Source organism: Chionomys nivalis, chromosome 13, assembly GCF_950005125.1.
Source record: "Chionomys nivalis chromosome 13, mChiNiv1.1, whole genome shotgun sequence".
Lineage (NCBI taxonomy): Eukaryota > Metazoa > Chordata > Mammalia > Rodentia > Cricetidae > Chionomys > Chionomys nivalis.
This window is the reverse complement of record NC_080098.1, coordinates 12619964-12641622: the sequence shown is the minus strand read 5'-3', so window position 1 is coordinate 12641622 and position 21659 is coordinate 12619964. Positions and strand designations below refer to the sequence as shown.

At 45.8% G+C, this 21659-nt stretch overlaps 1 protein-coding gene across 2 annotated transcripts in view; it reads right to left on the bottom strand.

Moving 5' to 3' along the window:
• Pip4k2a (phosphatidylinositol-5-phosphate 4-kinase type 2 alpha) overlaps positions 1 to 20603 on the bottom strand; it is a 171258-nt gene extending 150655 nt beyond the window's left edge. Inside the window, exon 1 of one of the 2 annotated variants that reach the window (XM_057787809.1) lies at positions 20201 to 20603. In XM_057787809.1, the coding sequence (XP_057643792.1) occupies positions 20201 to 20344 (144 nt within the window). In that variant the 5' untranslated portion in view covers positions 20345 to 20603. The remainder of the gene's footprint in view (positions 1 to 20200) is intronic. The other variant, XM_057787807.1, reaches the window with a different exon arrangement.
• Positions 20604 to 21659: the final 1056 nt, after the last annotated feature.

The window sequence follows — 21659 nt, the reverse complement described above, 5'->3', positions numbered from 1 at the left end:
AGCTCACACCTCCAGCCCTGACAGTCCCATAGCACACACACGTTCCAATTTTGTGGAGCTGGAGAAAGTTCCTATAGACATCTCAGTGTATACAAGTCTGCCTTCCATCACCGTGACAAAATATGCAAAATAATCAACTTCAAAAGAAGGAAGGTTTACTGGTTCCTGGTTATTTAGCCTGGTACTCTGGGTCTATAGCAGCACGGTCAATTGTGATGGATCATCTCTACCTGGAATCTGGTAGAGAAAACCTATTTCCTCCATGGGAAAAGAGGGAGCTAAAGAGGAGAAGTTAAGAGAGAAGGGTCCGGGCCACAAACGCTCCTTCTGGGGCATATCTCCCATTGACCACACTTCCTTCTACCAGGCACCATCCACACAGGGCAATAGCTGGTAACACTAGGTCTTCAGAGGTCACAATAGATAAGAGTATAGCTGTTCAACTTTGAAATACTTAAAGCAAGACACAGGATGAAGAAGTTCGCCCCATTTTACTCCCATTAAAACTGGAGAAACTTTTTTTAGAATTTGGCAGCACATATCAAGACCCTGTAATAATCTCACACTTCAACCAAGTAATTCCCTAGGAGACTGTTCCAGGGAATCAGAGAAAACAAGAATAAATGTTACCCAGACAACAGCAAGATCTGCAACAGCAAAGACTAGAACCACTGGACAGAATAGGAAAACTTTTTTGGCATAAAGCTATGCACTAAATGTTAAAATCTGCAGGGTGTGGTGGCATGCAAGTTTGGAAGACAGAGGGGGGTGGATCTCTGTGAGCCAACCTTGTCTAAAAAGCGAGTTCTAGGCTAGCCACAGCTACATCGTGAGATTTTGTCTAAAAAGAAAAACAATTAAAATTTCATCAATCCTGGATGCTGCATGTAGGATAGTTACAGTTACTGTTCTCTATAGTTACAGCTAGGTGAACTTCCAAGTTTCTCAGAAAATATCCCACATAGCAGTACCTCGTGAAACTTAGATTCTATTCATACTATGTGAACACACCACTTAAAGACACTTAAGAATATGTCTGTAACACTAAACAACATTCCCATTGGCTAGGGACTAGATCAAATATTCACTAGCGTCTTTTAAACCTAAAGAAAAAAAGCAAGACAAAGGGATGCATTAGCTCCTCTAATCTATTTTTTTCTTTTTAAAATGTCACTTAAGTTTATGGCTCTCTTCCTGCTTTGGCTCAGGGTGGGGCAGGGAGGTGTGCCTCACTGATTTATCATAATCATTGCTGAAGAGACCTTTCTATGCCAAAGCACTTGGACTTGTTGCCTCGGTGCAGGGAGGACCTAATTTATAACTGGGTTCTGTTCCAAATGTACACTTGCAAGCTGGCTGCAAGGGTGGATTTTGAAGAAGGCAGTGGCTTACCAGCACAGAGGGTCATTCTGGGGCACAGTAATGGAAGGGTCAGAGCATGCCCGTGAGAGATCTGAATAGTGTCTGCAGTGTGAGACGCTGGGACAACAGACCAGGCAGAATTGAAGATTCCTAGGGAAATCCAAGGCGCCCATGAAGAAATCGTTCTCAGGCTGGAGGTGCAGCCTGCTGTAGAGCAATTGTGAAGCATACACATGGCTGTGGTCTCAGCCTCAGGGTTAAACTCTTTAAAAAAAATTCACGTTTACTGTGTGAAAGTCTCCGCACTTTTTACTCATTCATGTTTAGAGTGTGTCTCCACACTTTCTAGGCAAGGGATCATTTAGACAGCAAGGCCTCCAGTCCATGGAACCAATCACCTAACCAACCATGACTACTTGTTTGGAAGGATGCCGGGCTGGGCACACAGCTGACCACAATAACTTGTAAATGCAAATCCTTCTGCTGTGATGTGTGTGTGTTCCCCAAAAGCTTTATATTCTACACACAGGGGAGGGGGATTTTAGGGAGACCTTTATTAAAATCTATAGAACTCTATCACTAGAATAAAAAATACAAAACAAACAAAAACAACTCTAAAAACATAGTCCAAGATGGAGTGTCTGGGCCATGTGCAAGGGAAAGCCACTGCCAGCTGAGCAAGGTGCTCCATCTGGTCTACCAAGCTCCCTCCTGCCTCTCTGTTGATGCGCTTTGCATCCAGCTACAACTACTTGAGGGCACTAAACAGTGATGGGCCCCAGGGAAACCATGGAAGGAAGGATTCCTGCATCCCAGGCTCCATTCTCAGCTCTCCTAGCCTCTACAAGTGAATTTGAATGTCTAACAAGCATGGGGCAGAGAAAATCACATAATCCTGCATTTTCTGAAACAGAATCAAATCTGCCAGAGAACACTGCACGTCTTACTTTTTTTCCCTTCTTTCCAACAAAGGCGCCTCTTGAGAGCTTCCTCAGAGATACAGATACTGGTGTGAGGGTTGGTAGTGTCAGCTTAACAACATCTAGACTCACCAAAGAGACGTCTCGGGACTAAGTGGAGTGGAAAGGCCCATCCAACCCTAAGCGCCAGCAGGGCACCTGATTCAACAGCTCTGTCCGTGGGCTGGGGGTATGGATGCATAAAAGGGAGGAAGTGAGCTGAGCCCAGGCATTCTCTCTGTCTCCTGAGAGCAGGTGTAACATGATCACCATTACGTAGCTCACATTACTTCAACTTCCCTGCCATGACGGAAAGTACCCCAAAACTATGAGGCAAAAGTAAAGCCCTCTGTCCTTCAGGTGCTTTGGTTGGGTATTTTGTAAGAGTAACAAAAATGATTACATCTGAGAATATGATTGAAGAATGCTGGACTCAAGGAAGACAGGGTGAAGTGGGGTGCTGGCAGTGCCTCTGGGCACATCAGAAAGCCAGCTGGGTTCCTGTAAGCAGGTGAGAGAGAGGGCCTGGCTGGCTAAGGCAGCTCTGGACACAGTGTACATGAGGCAATGCTCAAACCAGCTCCCACCGATTCCCACAGCCAGGGCCTTTGTGTGGCACCCTGGATAACTCACCCTGAGAGTTCACTGCTGCTGGGCACCTTCAAAACAAACGACCCTCAAGCAAGCTTATTACAAATGATATTCTGTATAATTACAAACAACCTCAAACTCTAAAAGTAGAAGCGTTTGGCCATTTCCAGACGGGATTCAAGTCATAAATGACCAAGCCTATGGAAACAAATGCAAACAAAAGCTATTTAAACAGTGGTGTGTCCTTAAAAAATGGAAATGACTAAACCTATACATGCAAAAGAGGAGGGGCTGGGAGATGGCTCAGTGGTTGAGTGGACTTGCTGCTCTTGAAGGAGACCGGGGTTTGATTTTCCAGCACCCACATGGTGGCTCAGAGTCTGTAACTCCAGTTCCAGAGAATCTGGCAATCTCTCTGGCTTTCCAGGGCACCAGGCATTCAAGCAGTGCACATACATACATGCAGGCAAAGTACTGTATCATGCACAGAAAACAATTTTCTTAAGTAGAAGAAATGCTGTGGGATGTCTTTCTGTACACTGTGAATATGTGTTGCTCTCATTAGTTGACAAATACAACTGCTTTGGCCTATGGCAAGGCAAGATAGAGCCAGGTGAGAAATACAAGCAGAGATACAGGAGAAGAAGGGCAGAGTCTGGGAGATACCAGCCAGACACTGAAGAAGCAAGACATGTAAAAAATAAGGTAAAAGTCAAGAACCACGTGGCAAAACATAGATTTTAAAAAAAAAGGTTTTAATTTAAATGTAAGAGCTAGTTAATAATAAGCCCGAGCCATTGGCCAAGCATTTATAAGTAATATTAAGTCTCTAAATGGTTATTTGGGAACTGGCTTGTGGGAGAGAAACCTTCAAATTACAGAGAAGCAGATTTGCACCTGAAGAAAGGTTCAGCAGTCCCTGAGCCAGTCATGTTTCTCGCTTCTGCATTTGCTAACTGCCGTGCCTATGCCCCATTCTCTCTAGCTTCCCCACCATGTGAGCTCCAACCCAATTCCTAAGGAATTTCAAGATCCCACTCAATACCAGAAAGTCTCCCCCGACAGTGTATGAACCCTCTGCTGCTCTGGACATCTGTGCATCGAGGTGTCTGAGTGGCTGGGAGTGCCCCTCCCAGGATGACTCTAAGACTTGAGAACGGTCACACCCACTTGGCACAGCTACCCAGCTCCAAAAGCCACAGTAGGTTGTCTCTGGGTGTGCACCAAGGCTTTGTCTCATTTTTAATAAACCCGAAACTAGGATTCAGCGTGACTGATTATAATCTAAATGTACCCAAATCCGGGACGAGTAAACCTGGCACTGTGTGGGTTTTCATCTACAAACACCTGGAAAATGAGCACACTTGGAGAAAGGGTTCAGAGAAGCTCAAGCTCTGGCTAGGAGGTGGCTGTGTGGGTAAGAATGCTGGCTGGGAAGGTCAGAGAACGTGAGCTCCAAATCCCCCATTCCCCCAGGCCCACATTCAACCAGGCGCGGCCACACGTCCCTGCTATCCCAGGCAGTCTAGCCGGAATGCTGTTGCATGTTCAAGAGAGACCCCGTCTCATCTCAACACAGTGGAGAGCAACAGAGGAAGACTCCGACGTCCTCCTCTGCCTCTGTGCTTAGGCACGCACATGCCAACCCCCCCACACACTGTAAAATCTGTGTGCAAAGATTAGAGACTGTAGATTGCAGCACCCCAAGAGAAGGTAAGTAACCTGCTTTGAGTCCTGATTTTGGGTGGGGTGCTGGTCAGGCTCCTGCCCCCTAGCATCATGGGTTACTCATCAACTGTACCTCCCCACCCCCACTTTCCCTTAGCTACTCCGATTAGTAACTGTTACATGTCACTAAATACACAAAGAATGAGACACTTCAGTGACCCCACCTACTTCCTGTCTTACAATCCGTTTATTTTCCCAGTCAGAATGTGGATTTGTTCATTACAAGCAAAGACTTTGCCATTCATCTTTTCTTAAGGCCTTGATCAGCATCTAATATTTAATAAATGGCTAATAAATTGTGTGGAATAAATAAAAAGACCTTATTCTTAAGAATCTGGTTGAGAATATTTGTTATGACTCATTGAACACGGAGAGAGTCGAGCTGGTGCCCACATAGAGCCTTCCCCCTCAGTGAAGGATCAATGCATGTATGAACTCACAGAGACCGAGGCAGCATGCACAGCACCTGCATGGGTTTGCAAGAGATGGAGGTCCCAGAGCTGAGAGAGGCGTACACATGCCCTACCCCAATCCAGAAGCTATCTCCAATCGATAACCACTTGCAAATGAAAATTTTGTTTTCTCCAAAAGACTCTCACCAGAGAAGCAAACTAATCTTAAGGGTAGACTAATGCCCAGAGTAGATGGTGACCAGAAAACAAACTCAATAGCATATTTGGGGGTGCCCATCTCATACTGTATCAGGGTCTTTTTTCTAATGTTATATTTTATTTTTACTTTATTTTATTTCCATACACTCTCTCACATGAGCACTCTGTTATCTCACTTGCTCTCTCTTCTACAGGTTCTTTGTGTATAATCTATGCCTTCCAGTTCAGAGTTTTTACAGAATTCCTGAACACGTAATGAGTAGATCTCTGCCCCATACCTCTTTCTTGTGCCTTTTTCTGGGCTCTTTGCCTTCTGAATCGTTAGTTTGTGTTTTACCATATTATATTTTATTGCCATCTCTCAGAAGCCTGCTTGTTTTCTAATGACAGACAGAAAGGGGGTGGGACAGGATGGGAGGGGAGGTAGGAAAGACCTGGGAGTAGAGGGAGGGGAAATCATTATCAGGATATATTATGTGAGAAAAAAATCCACTGAAAATTTCTCCCTTTTATTGAGTGGGGGAGACTACTTGTTATGGTTTGAATCTGAAACTTCTCTGTAGATAATGTTTTGAACACTTGGTCTCCAGCTGGTGGCTATTTTAGGAGATTTCCCAGGCTCTAAAGATGGGGCCTAACTAGAGAAGGTGCGCTGTTCCCAGCTACTTCCTGCTGCTCTCCTTCATGTGTGCTTGAGGCGAACAGCTGCCCTCTGCTACACACTTGCACTACTATGATGTCTGGCTCAGGCACAGGGGCCAAGCAACTTTGTATCGAATCCGTGAGCCAAAAGAGCCATCCCTCTTACGCAGTTGTTTTCAATGGGTGTGTGACTCAGGCATCCCAAAACCAATGCTATTTCTTGAAAAGGTAATAAAAATTCCTCTCTCGATATAATCAGTAGGAACCCTTGGGTTAGTTCTAAAAGCCTCGTCTCCCTGTCCAATTCTGGGCCTGGACTTAACCAACCACACTCCTGGCGTTCCCCGTTTAGTAACCCACTCACAAGGCAGTCGGCTTGGACAGAAAACAAGGAAAAGTATTCTGCACTGAAATAAACTAAAATATATGCACACTTAAAGAAACCAAGATGAAGATCTCCTGAGTAAATTGGGAGCATGCAGACCTTGGGAGAGGGTTGAAGGGAGGAGGGGAGAGGCAGGGAGGGGAGCAGAGAAAAATGTAGAACTCAATAAATATCAATTTAAAAAAAAAAGAACCCAAGATGAATTTTCACCCCAGAATGTTGAAGTTAAGAAGGGGCCTCTACGTACGTCTTAACAGGTCACTAAACAATGGGGGGGGTGCAGCTGGAGCCCAGTCAGTGAGGTGCCCGCCACACACATCAAGGCCTGAGTTCCCAGCAGCCATGAAGGACACAGATCTAGCTTTTGTCACCCTGACAAGCTAGAGACATCTGAGAGGGTGATCTCAGTTGAGAGAATGCCTCCCTCAGTTTGTTTGCAGGCGAGCGTTAGGGTGCTTTCTTGATTAATGATTGATGTAAGAGGGACCAGCCTACTGTTGGTGGTGTGACCCCTGGGCAGGTGGCAAACTGAGTGAGCCATGAGGAACAAGACAGTAAGCGGCCTTCCTCCATGGCCTCTGCTTCCGTTCCTGTCTCCAGGTTCCTGCCTGACTTCCCTCACTGATGGACGGTAAACAAGAGCTGAAATAAACACTTTCCTCTCCAAGTTGCATGAGCACAGAAACAGAAAGCAAAGACACCAGGATGGTGGCCCAAGCTTGTAAGATCCAACTACAGGGAAAGGAATGGGAGGGGAGAGAGTAGGGCAGCAGAAAGGAGGGGTGGGGAAGAAAGGAAGGGAAGGTAGTTAAGGCTTCATTTTTTTAATTCTGCCAATAGAGTTGTTCCAATCAGTTCTGCTACTAAAAACAAGCAGGCACCATGAATAGTGTTCTCAAATTACCTTTCTAAAGGCATTACAAACAAACAAACAACAACGGGGGAGCTGCCTGCCAAAGCCATGATCAAATGTACAAGCAAGTTAGTGACTATCCTTGACTGTGTCGGTCGAAACAGGGGACAGAGTCTGAACAAGGAGTCCATCAGGATCCCCCTCCCCACATGTTAAAGACTGACAGCCTCCAGGTCAGGAGAATAAATCCACTCCTCCCACAAAGGAAGCAGCCCAAATTCAAATTACCAAGAAGTCTAAATAGGACAAGTTGTGAGTTTATGTTAGTGTGTTCAAAGTCCAGAGTTCCCAGAGGCACTGGACAAAAACAATCTTCCATCCTAAGATTCAAGAAATCCTCCCTCAATAACTGTCCAAGGGAAATGGACAGATCACAGTCAAGACGATCAAGAGGGCGTGGCAATAAGGAGCCTGGGAAGACTCAGCAGAAACAATACACTGTAGAGAATACCCACAAACACCTGGGACAGTGGGACTGCCACCGCGCCTAACACGCTGATGGACTCTAGCTTACACACACTTCTGGGGACTGAACATCTTAGAGGCGTGTCTGAAGGCCTCCAGAGAGGTAAGCCACACGGACTAAGCTGTGACCACACTGCAGTGAGACTCTGCCACATAATAACATCACATACTTAGAAACAGCTTCAGTCTTCACAGGATTCACTGGGTGGACCTTTGCTTCATCAGCCTTTGAGGAAGTTGCTTCTCTGAACACTGCTCTGTGCACGAGGCAAAGTTCCTGCCTGCTCTGTGAACACAGGTCTTGTTTGGGTACAGCCCTGTGGTTCCCCACATCTCTTATCTCCACCCTGCAGCAAGTTCCCCCACTCTCAGGACACTGCACAACCAGCTCGGCAGCATGTTCTAATACCGTGCTCAGTCACACCAAACAACCTTCACATGCGACGAGGACTGAGTGGAAGGGCATGGACGGCCTGCTGTATGCAACAAGGGCAGAGTGGAAGGGCATGGATGGCCTGCTGTGCCCTCAGTCAACAACAGTGTTCTTCAAATGCCAACTCTGTGTACAATCGCCTTCTCAGTGCAGAGAGCATAGCTAAGTAGACATGACAAGATATCAGTTGTTCTGCAAACTAGCACTTTATTAAAGAGGGGAGAATAAAACCAATGTATACAACAGTGTCTGTCAAAGAGACAACGGAAGAGCATATGATATTGGAGGGGCTGCCTTAGATTAGATTAGAGAGGCCAGTTGCACAGGAACCATTTGAGAAAAGAAGAACACTGTAAATGGACCAAGAGGAAATGAACACAGAAGTGCTATGCTTGCTCTGAGCAGTTGTCTAAGGACCAGAAAAACGCCAGTGTGGGTGTTCTCATGTGATTGCAGAGCAAAAAAACCAAGGGAGGGAACCGACGGTGGCAAGGAGGGAAGTGGGGCCAGGCCAGCAAGGCCTTAAGAGATGATATGGCTAGGATACAAAATGTCCCCACACGCTCACGTGTTTGAAAACTCGATCCCCAGCTGGTGGTGCCTGCTGTTGGGGAGTTGTGGAGCCTTTAGCAGACAGGTCCCAACTGCGTCGCCAGGGGCCAAGCCCCATTTCTGGTCTAAGTGTGTGTCCCCACCCTGCCTCCCCTCTCTCCTCCCTCTCATCACCTGGAGACACCGGTCCAGGTACACCTGTGAGTGATTATCTATCCAAGATGTGTGCAGGTAGCCTCCCTACCACCACAGCCATGGGCTGCTCTCTACACAATGTCTTCTGTGTCTTCTCTGGCAAACCCTGGGCCAAAATCAATCCTTCCCTTAAACTGCTTCTTGTCAGTATTTTTTTTTCTTTGTCACAACAATGAGAAAACTAATAAAGCAGCCAAAGACAAGAGTCCAAGTTTTGTTCTGGGTGTCACAGGACACCTCGGGAGGGTTTGACTGGGGAAGTGACAAGCGATCACGTACATGTCAGGAGTTTTTGCCACGTATCTAGAGAATCTGGATTCATATGGGAGAATACAGGAAGGCTGTGCAGGATGGCACATAACAAGAGCAGCATGCAGACTCTGCGCTTAGAGGAGCCTGAGCATGGAGCCGTGAAGAAAAGGACCCTGGAGCCTAATGCTGAGGCATTGGCTTGAATACCTGTGTAGGCAGCAGTCTGTTTACAGAGGTGAAGACACAGGCTTAGACAAGACTGGAGTGGAAGAGTGGAAGGATGGGGACGCTTGTCAGGGATTCACATGAAGACAACCGGTCAGGAACTGAGCAGAGAGCTCAAGACAGAGAGGGCTGCTGCCCAGCTCCCTTCTCCATTTGTACTGTCCAGCATCCCAGCCACGCACACACTGAGCAGGTCTTCTCCCAGCAGTAAACCTGGAAGAGATAAAGCACCACAGGTTCGCCCAGAGGCTAAACAGGTGTGCCTGGACCTGTGTTTCCAGGTGATTCTGGATCTCACCAGTAACAACTGAGATCAACCATCACGGTAGAAAAGAAGGAGCTTGAGATGGATGGGCTGGAGCAAGTTCAGGACAAGGCTAGTGAACGGGTGGGGCACTGCGGCCGTTGGGGACAAAGGCAACAGCTTCAGCACCGGTTTTTCAATCTTGAATGTGAAAATGGACAAGACGCAGAGTACATATTAAAGTGAGAGACACCACAGCAGAAGTGTGCTTCTGCTATCACCTCAGATGGAAATTTCTAGTCAGCATCACCCAATGGCTGAAGGGGATATGCCTCAGCTACAATGTCCAATCAGTAGCCACTAACTACAAAGGGCTACCGAGAAATTGAATTTAAGGTTTATTAACTGCAATCAAGGCAGCAATGTGTGACTAACACCTACCAAAGTAGGCAGCTCCCAGCATATCTGCGGGCATATCTGCAGACTAGACTGGACAGCGGAACGACCAATGCTTAGCGGGTTTTGTATGTCCAGTGAAGGATAAGCCACTGCGCGAGAAAAAAGAGACACGACTTTAAGTCTATGCTGAAGAAATAGGGGGAGTTATCTCAGTGCAAAATGCACAATGGAGGGTGAGTGCCACTGGAGACTCACACAAACTAGCAAGTGACCCTGTCGGTACTGTGACTTTCTCTAAAATCAGCTTCTCAGCTCTTCAAACTGGAGCCCAAACTGTTTTTCCAGCATTCTCCTGAGGATCCCTACAACTCGCCCCTTGGTTTTCAATCCTCTTGGCAGAAGATTGCCTGGATATTTTATATCCAGTGCCTCAAAGAAAGGAAGGAAAGAAACCAACAACCTCTGGGTGAGGATAGGGTAGGGTGGGGCTAATTTCCACAGGCAATCTGCCCTCCCCATCAGCCTCTGGGGCACACCAAAGAGCCCTGAGGACTTGAAAGCAGAGTGCTCTAGTTGGTGCTTTTCCAAACTATTCACAAAGTGCCTGCTGGTTAAAATGCCCATTGTGCTCCAGGAGGCCCACAACCCAGCAGTTTCTGGGGTAATATCTAGTGTCACCATTCCATGAGCCCCAGAGTAGGAGGCAAGGCCTCGGGCCCGACAGCCAGAGCCAACTACTTACTTCATTCCTGTTATCTTTGCCAGCTGTTGGCCCCTTGGCCAGGCAGACCATGTTTCATCTTTTGTAACTTCCCCCTCAATGTCACCTCTCCTGAAGACTTCTTCACGAAGCAGTCATGATCCAGCTCTTGTTGTTCAGCCCCCATTTCCTACCACCCCCCTTCGCTCTGCTACAGCCATAAAGCCTTCCTTGTGAGCTTCTAGGCCTTTGCAGCAGCTGATTCCTCTGGCTGGAGTGGTCTTCCTCCATTTTCAGGCCCTTCAAGCTCTTCGCCTTCTTTGCGACTGTGCTCAGTGTGATCTTTTTCACAACGCTTATGCCTGCCCACACTGCTCAACAGCCTCTGCCCCAGAATCTCCAATACTCCAGATGTATGTGCATGTGTCTGTCCTGTGTCTATTTTTCCTGAGGTTATGAGCAGTTTGAAGGTAAGGCCGATAGCGTGTTCAATTTGAAGCTGAAGTGCCTTAAAGTGTCTCATTTTCTTTTAAAAAAGGTGAGATATCAATTCAAGCTCATATAATTTATAATAATGAATGTGAATTAGATTTTGACACCTTTAACCACCCAGTCACTAATGAAGGCATTAAAGATACAAAAATGAACATAATAACAAAGAGATAAAGCAAAGTTAGGGCAAATGGAAAATTCTAAGATAATAATTCATAACTCACAGATACATAATACCAGATATAATGATAATCTGATACTATGAGCCAGGATGAAGTAACAATTAATTTAACTTTTAACCTAATAACTTACCATATCTTAGCACTTATGGTGTTTTTAAAATAATAATGAAGTTACCATTTAATAAGAACTTAATGTGTGCCAGCAATTACTTAGGCATTTTACAAGTACAGTCCAAAGCACTGGTGATGATGCAATTTTTCAACCTCCAATGGTATAAGGCATACTCATATACCCATTTCAGTTCTCACTTTCAGGTAATATTAAATAAATTACTTGACAGTCAACACTTTATTTCAACAATATAGACTCTGTCTCACATCATGTGATGTTTGACCTCGGTTTTAACTTGATGAGATCCAGAAACACTTTTGTGAAAGGTCTCTGGGCATGCCTGTATGGGATTTATCTTGATTAGACTGAAGCAGAAGACGTATCCACTGTGAGTGGCATCATTCCCTAGGCTGCAATCTTAGATTGTATAAAGAAGTGATCTAGAGAGAAGCATTCATCCCTTTCTGTTTCTGAACCCATACAATGTGATAGATGAATACAACGATTGATGGATACAATGAATACAATATGATGGAAGGATACAATGATGTTATGATTCAATGGATACAATGATGTGATGATACAATGGATACAATGTGATGAATTGATACCATAGATACAATGTAATGGATGGAAACAATGGACACAATGTAACCAACAATCTTAAGCATCTGCCTCCACAACTTCCTGTTGTGATGGACTACAACCTGGAATAGTGAGCTGAAATAAATATTTGCCAGGGTATTTTACCATAGCAACAGGAAAAATAACCTTGCCTAAATGTAGGCCAGTGCTAGTGTGCTGAACACACTTAAAATAGGTTAGGCTGAGCTAGATGTCCTGACAGAGTAGTAAAAGCATCCAGGATATTTTCAACTATGCTAGGGTTGTCAGGACATAATCCTACTGCCAGGTCAAGAATAGCTATCTTAACAGTCCACATCACAATCTCTAGAGTAAGTGTTATCACAAGAGGCTCCAGGCCACAACATAGCTCCTAACTACTTCCATTTGAAAAACTATTAAGACTTACACTCGAAACACTTAACATGGGGCTGGAATAATAGCTCAGCAAATAAAAATCGCTTGCCAAGCAAGTCTGACACCTGAGATCAATCCCCTGAGGCCATGTAAAGGTGGAAAGAGAACAACAACTCCCCAAGCTCATCCTCTGCTCTCCACACAAGCCATAGAACACAGGTAATAAATACATTAATTTACCTAAAAAACCCTCTGAAACTGTGAGCCAGGACAAACTTTTAAAAATTAAAAGAAGAGACAGACAAATTCATCTTTGAGTGTGGGGTTAATTTTGATTGTCAGATTTACTAGTCTAAGAGATGAGTGAGTCTATGAAAATATTTCTAGAGAGGATTAAAGTATAAACGCTCTGACATATTCAACAGTTTAACCCCTGAGAGATTCAAGTTTTAAAAGACTTTTGGGAGATGGTATCTGTGGAAGGTAGGGCCTCATTTTAAGAAGTGGGGCACTGAAGCCACACCATTGAAGGGGGTAATTTTGCCCTTGACACATTCCCGTCCTCCCCCTCTGCTTCCAGGAGGCCATAAGCTGAGCAGCATCAGTCCCCTGCTCCCAGCACTGCCTTCCCTCAGGCCCAAAGCAACATGAGCCAAAAATAAACTTTTCTCGTTTGTAAATTGTTTCTCTCTCTTTAGGTTGTCGCTTATCAAAGTGACAAAAATTCTGACCAACACAGTAAATTACTATTCTAAGACTCTTCAACAATGTCTTACATGAATAGATTATATATTTATTTTTTGCCTACACACTTTCCACAGAAATGACTTTCTCTGTCATGGAAAAAAGTGTTTTTAAACAGTTTTACCCAGTATCAATAGCTCACGATTTGTCTACCCAAGAACAGCTTTTAACACTAAGTATAGAAAAGATCTAGAAGAAATGATAACAGACTCCTGGGCTTATGGTTAGGGTATAGGGCGAAATCCCACACGTACCAGGCACTCAATGCAGCAGTTCATGGATTCAACCTATTTGAGTTCTCTGGCTCAGCATCCAGCCCACTGCTAACTGTGCAGTATCACTTACACCACCGTGTTCTCCGCTAGGCTCCCTGAATCCCTGCATGGTCCATCGAAAGAATTCAGGAACTGTGAACCCGATAGGATTCATTTAAGAGCATTATTTTAAGAGTAGGAGTTGGGCTTCTATCTCACTACCATGAGACCCCATGGAGCAATAAAGGAAAGAAATGGTAATAAAAGCACACATAGAGACCTTAGCTAATAGGCTTTAATAATAATCTAGGAAAAAGGAATAAAGCCAACAAAGATGAACAAGAAATAAAAAACAGAAGAATGAGATGTAAAGCTGGGTGGTGGTGGCACATGCCTTTAATCCTAGCACTTGGGAAACAGAGGCAGAGGCAGGCGGATCAGAGTTTGAGGTGAGTTCGAGGTCAGCCTGGTCTACAAGTCTACAAGAGCTAGTTCCAAGACAGGCTCTAAAACTACAGCGAAACCCTGTCTCAAAAAAAAGAAAAAAAAAAAAAGAATGAGATGTAGTCAAAGAAAGTACATTTCTAAATTGGATAGCATTTCTCACCTTCCACTCCTAATCTTCATAAAAGAAAATTTCTTTACTCATCCACAACTTTGATAGTTAATCTTTCTATCTCTCTTTCTTCCTCCGTCCCTGAAGCAATAACCCTCAAAATGCACATCCACAACCCTGTATTATCTGGAACAGCCTCACTAAGTTGTTTCTTATTTCCTCTTTTTTCTTCCTCTGTCCTGCTCTCAAAGCCAAGCCCCACCATTCTCCTTCCCCTTTTGAGATCTAATTTACCCTTTGGTAGTTAATCTTCATTGTCAACAAGACAAGATTTTGAATCACAATAGAAACATATTTTGGGTTGTGTCTATGAGAGTATTTCCAGGAAGGTTTAACTGACCAGAGAAGATCTACCCTGAATGTAGACAGCACTATACCATGAGTTGGGGGTCCCAGACTCAATCAAAATGGAGAAAGAGTTAGCTGAACATCAACATCAATTTCTTCTTAAGCCTTGACTGCAGATTTGATCTCTCCCTCATGTTCCTGCTACCATGGCTGCCCTGCCATGCTATGGTGTTGCCTCAAACTGTGAGCCAAACATGCAATCCCTTAAATCGCTTTTGTCACGAATTTTATCACATCAATGAGAATAGTAAATAATACAATCCTTGACGGCTGTCTTAGTCACTTTTCTATTGCTGTGGAGACATTTCTATGTTTAATGTTATTCCTTTTGCTGCCTTGCTTCACAAAGTACGGCCCAGAGAGACTCAAACCATTAGCATCACCTCAGATCATACTAAAGGTGAAAGACTCAGCTGTCATCCTCACCAGACCTGCCGAAATCAGTAGCTGAAAAGCCGCAAGTGAGCTGTGGGATTTATAGGCACAATAAATTTGGAAAACCGTTGATCTAGTGATTAGTAATATGTTACCAACTTGACTGCATCCAAATTTGGTACTGACTCCTTGTTACACATCACTAGGTTTCTAATAGATTGTTTCATTTCACCTTCAAAATAGCACCCTGAGGCAGTCATCACTATCTCCATGTTAAGAATGCACAAACTGAGGCTCAGGTGGATAAACTAACTGCTCAAAGACCCATGAACAAACAGTGAAGCAGGAATTGAACCTACTCAACTTGACCACAAACCATCCTGGCCAAACTGCACCAACTCATGTCAATGTGAATTTATATATTTCAAGTGCATGCTGGCAGAACTAACTTCTCACGACCGCCGCATGCTCTGTCAACTTAACAGAGATCTTGTTGGTTTTTACAGTTCTTGCTGGCAGTCTTTTAAGGCACAGCAGCTCATTCTGCCTTGGGGCAGCATTTTGCATACTAAAGACGTGCTAAGGTGTTTGATTAATGGAGAAGAACATAATAATCATGTCTTTGAAGGGAGCAGTAGACCACTGCCTCAGCAGTAAACTCCAGGATGACGGCTTCTTTCCTTTGAGGAGTAAAGGGGAAAGACGGTGTGAGACTAGCCCCGGAATGCACGGCTAGTCGGGGTCCACTCGGTGAGTCCATGTGATATCCAGCCACTTCAGATTTTAATTGCCTCATTACGTCATTTTCAGTCATTATCATTCCATAGTAATCCAAATCACTTTTACACCTAGACTCCCCCTTCTTTTGTCTATATCCAAATATAAACCCAGAAGAAATTACATTTCTGGAATACAATATTATCTATCTCCAGGCCCTACCTTGCTGCGAAGACAGTGCGTGTTTCAGATGCTCCACACGGAAAACTACATACTCTCCAAACCACACATGACAAGGCACGCTGTCCTAAGATTGGCACGTATAGATTCCCACAGCCATCAAGATCAACACTAACTTTATTATACCAGGGTAGATGTCTGCCTCACACTGATGCCCCTTTCCCCGCCCCAGCTCGTAGAACTCTCTGGGGAACTCTTCCCCTTACACTTTACAACTCAGTCCACGAGGAAACTACCACTGTCTGAACCCAGACAAGTCAAGAGGATTGGTGGTATTCTGAGGCCTAAACTGGAGACAGAAAGCCCTTGTGGGGAACAGAAATGACAAGCTGAAATTAGGAACTCTTCAGTTCCCAGACCCATGGAGTTCCTCAGGCAGCTATGAACAGGGAAAGGTAAATGAGTCAGACGGCAAAGTCAAACGGTAGCAAAGTACCTGGTTCTTCCCATGTTCTGGTTCCCACCCTCCCCTCCACTGTGACTATCTCCAAAGTTACCATCATACTTAAGGCTTTTCCTGTAACCTGACTATTTCTAAAAAACAATATTTGTTTTACATGTTTCTCTAAACAGATAAGACTGTGTCTTCCTTCTTATATCTAAATAGGGGTGGAAATACTAATCCAAATAGCTCACATTTCACACTGTATAAAAATCTTTTAGAATATCTATTTAAAACAAGTCTTGGCGCATAGCATTCAACATACTCCCTACACTATTAAAATCCCATTTTAAGAAGCTAACTGCCTGATCATTTTTAGTTTAATTTCAAACATAACAAGATAAAACTGCCTTCCTAAGTCATCTTTTCCTTTATGTATTCAATTATATTCTCTGCTTAAAATAAAAGTTGGCACGGATCCACTCCCTGATGGAGATTTTAGGCTAGAAAGCAGTAACATATCAAATTAAGCGTACAATGGCAGGTTTATTCTCCACACTGTGCATCGTCCAAATCAAGATTTTCATTTCCACTACAATGGACTTGAAGGTTTTGGCCTCAATTGCAAGTTTCTACATTTCAATCAAATAGACTTTGACTCAAGAGATGGCAATGAGCTCAGCTACAATCAACCTGGCACACTCCGTGCAGCCTTCTAAAACCACCACAGACTTGTCTTCCAGTCAGGCTTTGAAACATCCCCAAAGCCTGCTGCACATTCTGGGACTCCTAATAAGATGCTATTTGACCATTACCTGGAAAAACAGTTAAACTGTCAACTTAAAAAACAAAAACAAGAGCTAGTTCCGGGACGGGCACCAAAGCTACAGAGAAACCCTGTCTCGAAAAACCAAAAACAAAAATTTGCATCCCATTTCCCAGGTATAAACACTGATCCCCAAAATTGGCTAATATGCCAAGGTGAATAGTCACAGTTAAAGACAGAATTCAGTCAGGTGGTGATGGCACATCTTTAATCCCTGCACTCAGAGGCAGAGCAAGGCAAATCTCTGAGTTCTGAGTTCAAGACCAACCTAGTCAACAGTGCAAGTTCCAGAATAGTGTGGGCTACACAGAAACCCTGTCTTGAGAAGCCAAATAAATAAATAGAATTCAAATAGACTCAATGAGCTTTTTTCTATAGCACACAGAAGAGGCCCAATTCCACCATAAGATGTTCACGTGATAAAAAATGTACGGTTTCCTTCAGTGCTCCAAGTTATAGTTACTTTAAATATCCAATTAAAGGTCTGATGAAAGCCGGGCGGTGGTGGTGCACGCCTTTAATCCCAGCACTTGGGAGGCAGAGGCAGGCGGATCTCTGTGAGTTCGAGACCAGCCTGGTCTTCAAGAGCTAGTTCCAGGACAGGGTCCAAAACCACAGAGAAACCCTGTCTCGAAAAAAACCAAAAAAACCAAAAAAAAAAAAAAAAAGTCTGATGAAATTTTAAAAACAAATTACATTATAAAATTGCCCCTGCTGATCCTAGAACCACAGGGGAAAGGCTCTGATTTGAATTACCAGCCTCTCTGCCACACTTTCTCAAATGTCCCCATTTATACATGTTCATTATTGATAATGTGGACTTACTTATTCTAACATTATACTATAAACTTTGGTGCGCAGCAAAGCATGATAAAATATCCTTCTGGCACCAATAATCATTTGCTAAAATAAAACCAGCCAAAAATACATGCCTTCCAAGTATGTGAGTTTTATTATTTTTTAAATAATACATTGCTAAAAAGATGAAGAAACAAAACTTTCTTGTCAACCCATGCTCCAAAAAAAAAAAAAAAAGACACATGGGCATTGATGAGAGAGGCATTTTAGCAACCCTCTCCACTGTGGCAGGCTCTGCATGCGCTGGTATGTGTTGCATTAATAACATGCTTACATGATTCTGCCAGTGTATATTCTTAATATTCTTAGAATTAATTAGAAACTGTTCTTGAGAGCAGCAGAAAGTAGTTCTACATGTCCTGCCATCATTCATTCAGTATTTTCCAAGTAGAACGACTGGAAAACAAAAGTAGCAACTCAAAAATAAACACAAGGTAGCAACCCAACTGTTACAGTGAAGCATGCCCAAAGACAACTTTTTTTAAGTGGACTGGAATTCTGACTAATTCCCAAACAGCTACTCTTTTCCCCCAGCAGCATAATGTTGAGACTACGTTACTATATTAAACTTGATCTCTCTCTCTCTCTCTCTCTCTCTCTCTCTCTCTCTCTCTCTCTCTCACACACACACACACACACACACACACTCCTTACCAAAACACCAGAACAAAGGAAGGAAGGAAGGAAGGAAGGAAGGAAGGAAGGAAGGAAGGAAGGAAGGAAGGAAGGAAAGAAGGAAGGAAGGAAGGAAAGAAGCCCATAAACACGGGTCCACAGCCAGCAACCTACTTGTATTTATAGGGCCCCATTGCAGTAATTTGGGAGCTGCAAATAGCAACGGAAATAGAAAAATAACTCTACAAAAGCAAACATAACTAAATTATAGGCTTATTACAACGGAAAACTGTAACTTCATTATCTGTAATAAAACTGGGTGGTGGTGGTAGGGTGCATTGGTGTCTGCTGTTTTAACAATTGACATTCCTAACAGCTAAAGAAGTCAGGAAGTTAAAGAGAACTTCAGTAGACCAGGCAGTAAACTGGTAGGAAATAACAATTTCTCAACTTTTTAAATCATTCCAGGCAAACACAATCATCTTTATATTGTTTCACCTCTCTACAGCTCCGCTTGGGAAAGAAAGTACAAATAAAGATATGGAGCCATTTTAAACAATTCCGTTAATTTGAGAGTGTAAGAACCCACGCTGGCTTTCTGTCATTTCCATTACACTGAAAAGAGCACCTGGGCATCCACCGAAATCAAAAGCAGGGCAGCAGGCTCAAGCTCTGCCTCCCGAGCTGGCTGACTGCAGTGGGTAAGGTCATGGTCAAAATTCACAAGCTCATTGAAACTTCACGGCTCAGCCAACAGCGCCTATCATGTTTCTTGATCCCATCTAAGTAGATTAAAGCTGCTGGAGTTGTGTCGCTGTCAGATCAGCAGGAGGCTATTTCAGCCCCTCACACCGCAGTCTGCAGAGTCCGCAGCCGCGCGCCTTCCTCCACCCCTGGCTGTGCGCTTGGCTAACCTTCCCAACGCGCTTCCCTCCAGCCTTTTAAACAACCCTTCAAACGGATGTAATTAACTCTAGACCACCTCCAACCCGCGCCCGCCGGGTCCCCCTCCGTCTGTCACCACCCTGGCTGCCCTTCCGCAGTCGGTGACTTCTGCCTGGCTCCCCGAGGTGGGGGGGGGTACTCCCCGCCAGGAGATTTGGAGCGGGCACAGCAGCCGGGCGATGCGGGAAAAGGACGAAGACGCTCAGTATCAGGGCCATATTTACGTTGCCTTTTTCCATTGTAAAAAAATAAAAAATAAAATTCCTCATTGAGTCCGATAATACTGCCTTTAAAGGAAAAAAGAAAGCTACGCTCTCAAGCTGCCGCCCAAAATCTTCTGGTTCACTCTAGTCCTCCCGCGGGAAGCTCCGGACGCTCCCTGGCAGGGAGGGACAGGTACACCTGCCCGCGGGCCCAGGACACGCGGGCCTATCGGTCCCGGAGAGGGGAGCGATCGCTCGGACTGGGCCCTGAGCATTCTCCCGCCGGGGCTGACAGCTGAGGCGGAGTCGGTCCCCGCACAAACTTCCCACTTCCCAGGCAGCGGGCACCGACCGGCGGGAGGACGGATGCGGGGTAGCACAGGCGCAGGGAGGCTCAGAAGCACACGGAACGCTTCTCATCCCGCACCCATCCTGGGTTTCAAAGGGGGCGCAAGCAGCACCGGAGGAACCCAGGGAGTGGACGCATGTCGTGGGGTAAGGGGCTCCCGGAGAGGCGAGCAGCCGGAGGGCCCGGGACCGGTCGAGCCAACCGGCCAGAGGTCCCCGCCCTGCCACCACTGTAGCTGCAAGAGAAGCAGAGCTGGGAAGGCTGAGCCCGAGGAGCAAGGGGAGCGCGCCGCAGAGCAGACTTACCGAGTGGTTGACCCCCCACATGAGCACACTGAGCAGCGGGTCGCTGGCCCGGAACAGCTTCACTTTCTGAGCCACGAAGTGCTTCTTCTTGGTCTTGGTCTTGCTCGCCAGGACAGAGGACCCCAGGTTGCCGGGGGTCGCCATGGCCGCAGTCTCGGTCCCCTCCACTGCCTCGCCGCCAAGGCCGGGGACCCGCCCTCCCTACACGCCGGCCCGGGGAGGCAGCCGCATCCCCCGGGGCAGCCGCCGCTGCGCCACTGCTCCAGCCCCGCTCCGCCCGCGCTCGGTCCCGGGCGCTCGCTCCGCCCGCTCCGCGCGCTCAGCCGCCTAAGCTGCAGCTGCGCTCGCCTCGCGCCCCCGCCCGGCTCCCGCCCGCCGCGGCTCGGCGCACAGCCCGTGGCTGGTCCAGGCGGCCGGCGGCTTCCGCGTTGGGCGCCGGCGTCATGACGCAGAGGCGGGCGGGGCAGCGGCGCCGACGGGCGGGGCGGGTGTGGATGCAGACGCCGGACCGTTAGGCTGTTCTCTGCTCTACCGCATCGGCGCCAGGCGAGTTTCCTTGGACAGCCACGACTGACCCTCAGCGGAGATTGCTAGGGAGTGCGGGCACTCGCGCAAGCATCCCTCCCTTGGTTTTAGGAGGAGCGAGCAAAGGATACGGAATGGAGGGAACCCCAAGGAGGGAACCCCCAGATGCTCAGACCAGCGGCAGGCAGGAATATCCTGGAACCTTCTCTTCCTGTGCCAAGGGCCAGGAGAGTTCATGGGACCGGGAGCATTTTACTGGGACCGGGGCTTTCCCAGCTTCGAGGGAAAGGACCTTGGCTGACTCCTCTTTGTCAGCTGTCTGCCAGAGAGTCCCTGCTTTGAACTTCTAACCTTATGTATTTTGGTTTCTGGTTGGGCCTTCCCTTGCTGCTCAACACTAGACCGTCAGTCCCAGCCAACCCTGGGATTCCTCCCTGAAAGCCCATGCTTTGGATAGGAGCGCTCTGTCCCAAACTGTACAGTTTGCTTGGAATCCATCAACCACTTTGCGTGCTACCCCTTCCTTCTGTTAATCAGGATACTCACCTAACTTGAAAATGTTTTCATCTTCCGCCACCACCACTCCCACACTGAAATTTAGCCTCATCCTGACATTTGCCATACCAAGTAAGTCTAATATCCTACTTTGGTCTTTCAAGAAGACAAAGAAGAGATAGCGGGAACCAAGGGAGGTGGCAGATCCTGCGGTGGCCTTCCTTTGCTCTTTTTCATTTGACCTTCCAACTCTGAGGTCTCCCCCTACATCCTCTTGGCCGTTCTAGCTCAATCATACTCTGAATGATACCTTGCTTCTATTAATGGCTAAGAAGAGGATGGAACAAAAACGGCCCAAATTGATGCTTAGAAGTCGTGGGCTTGACCTATAGTTCCTCTAGCTGGTCAAACTGTTTAAACATAGACGAGTTATTTGTGT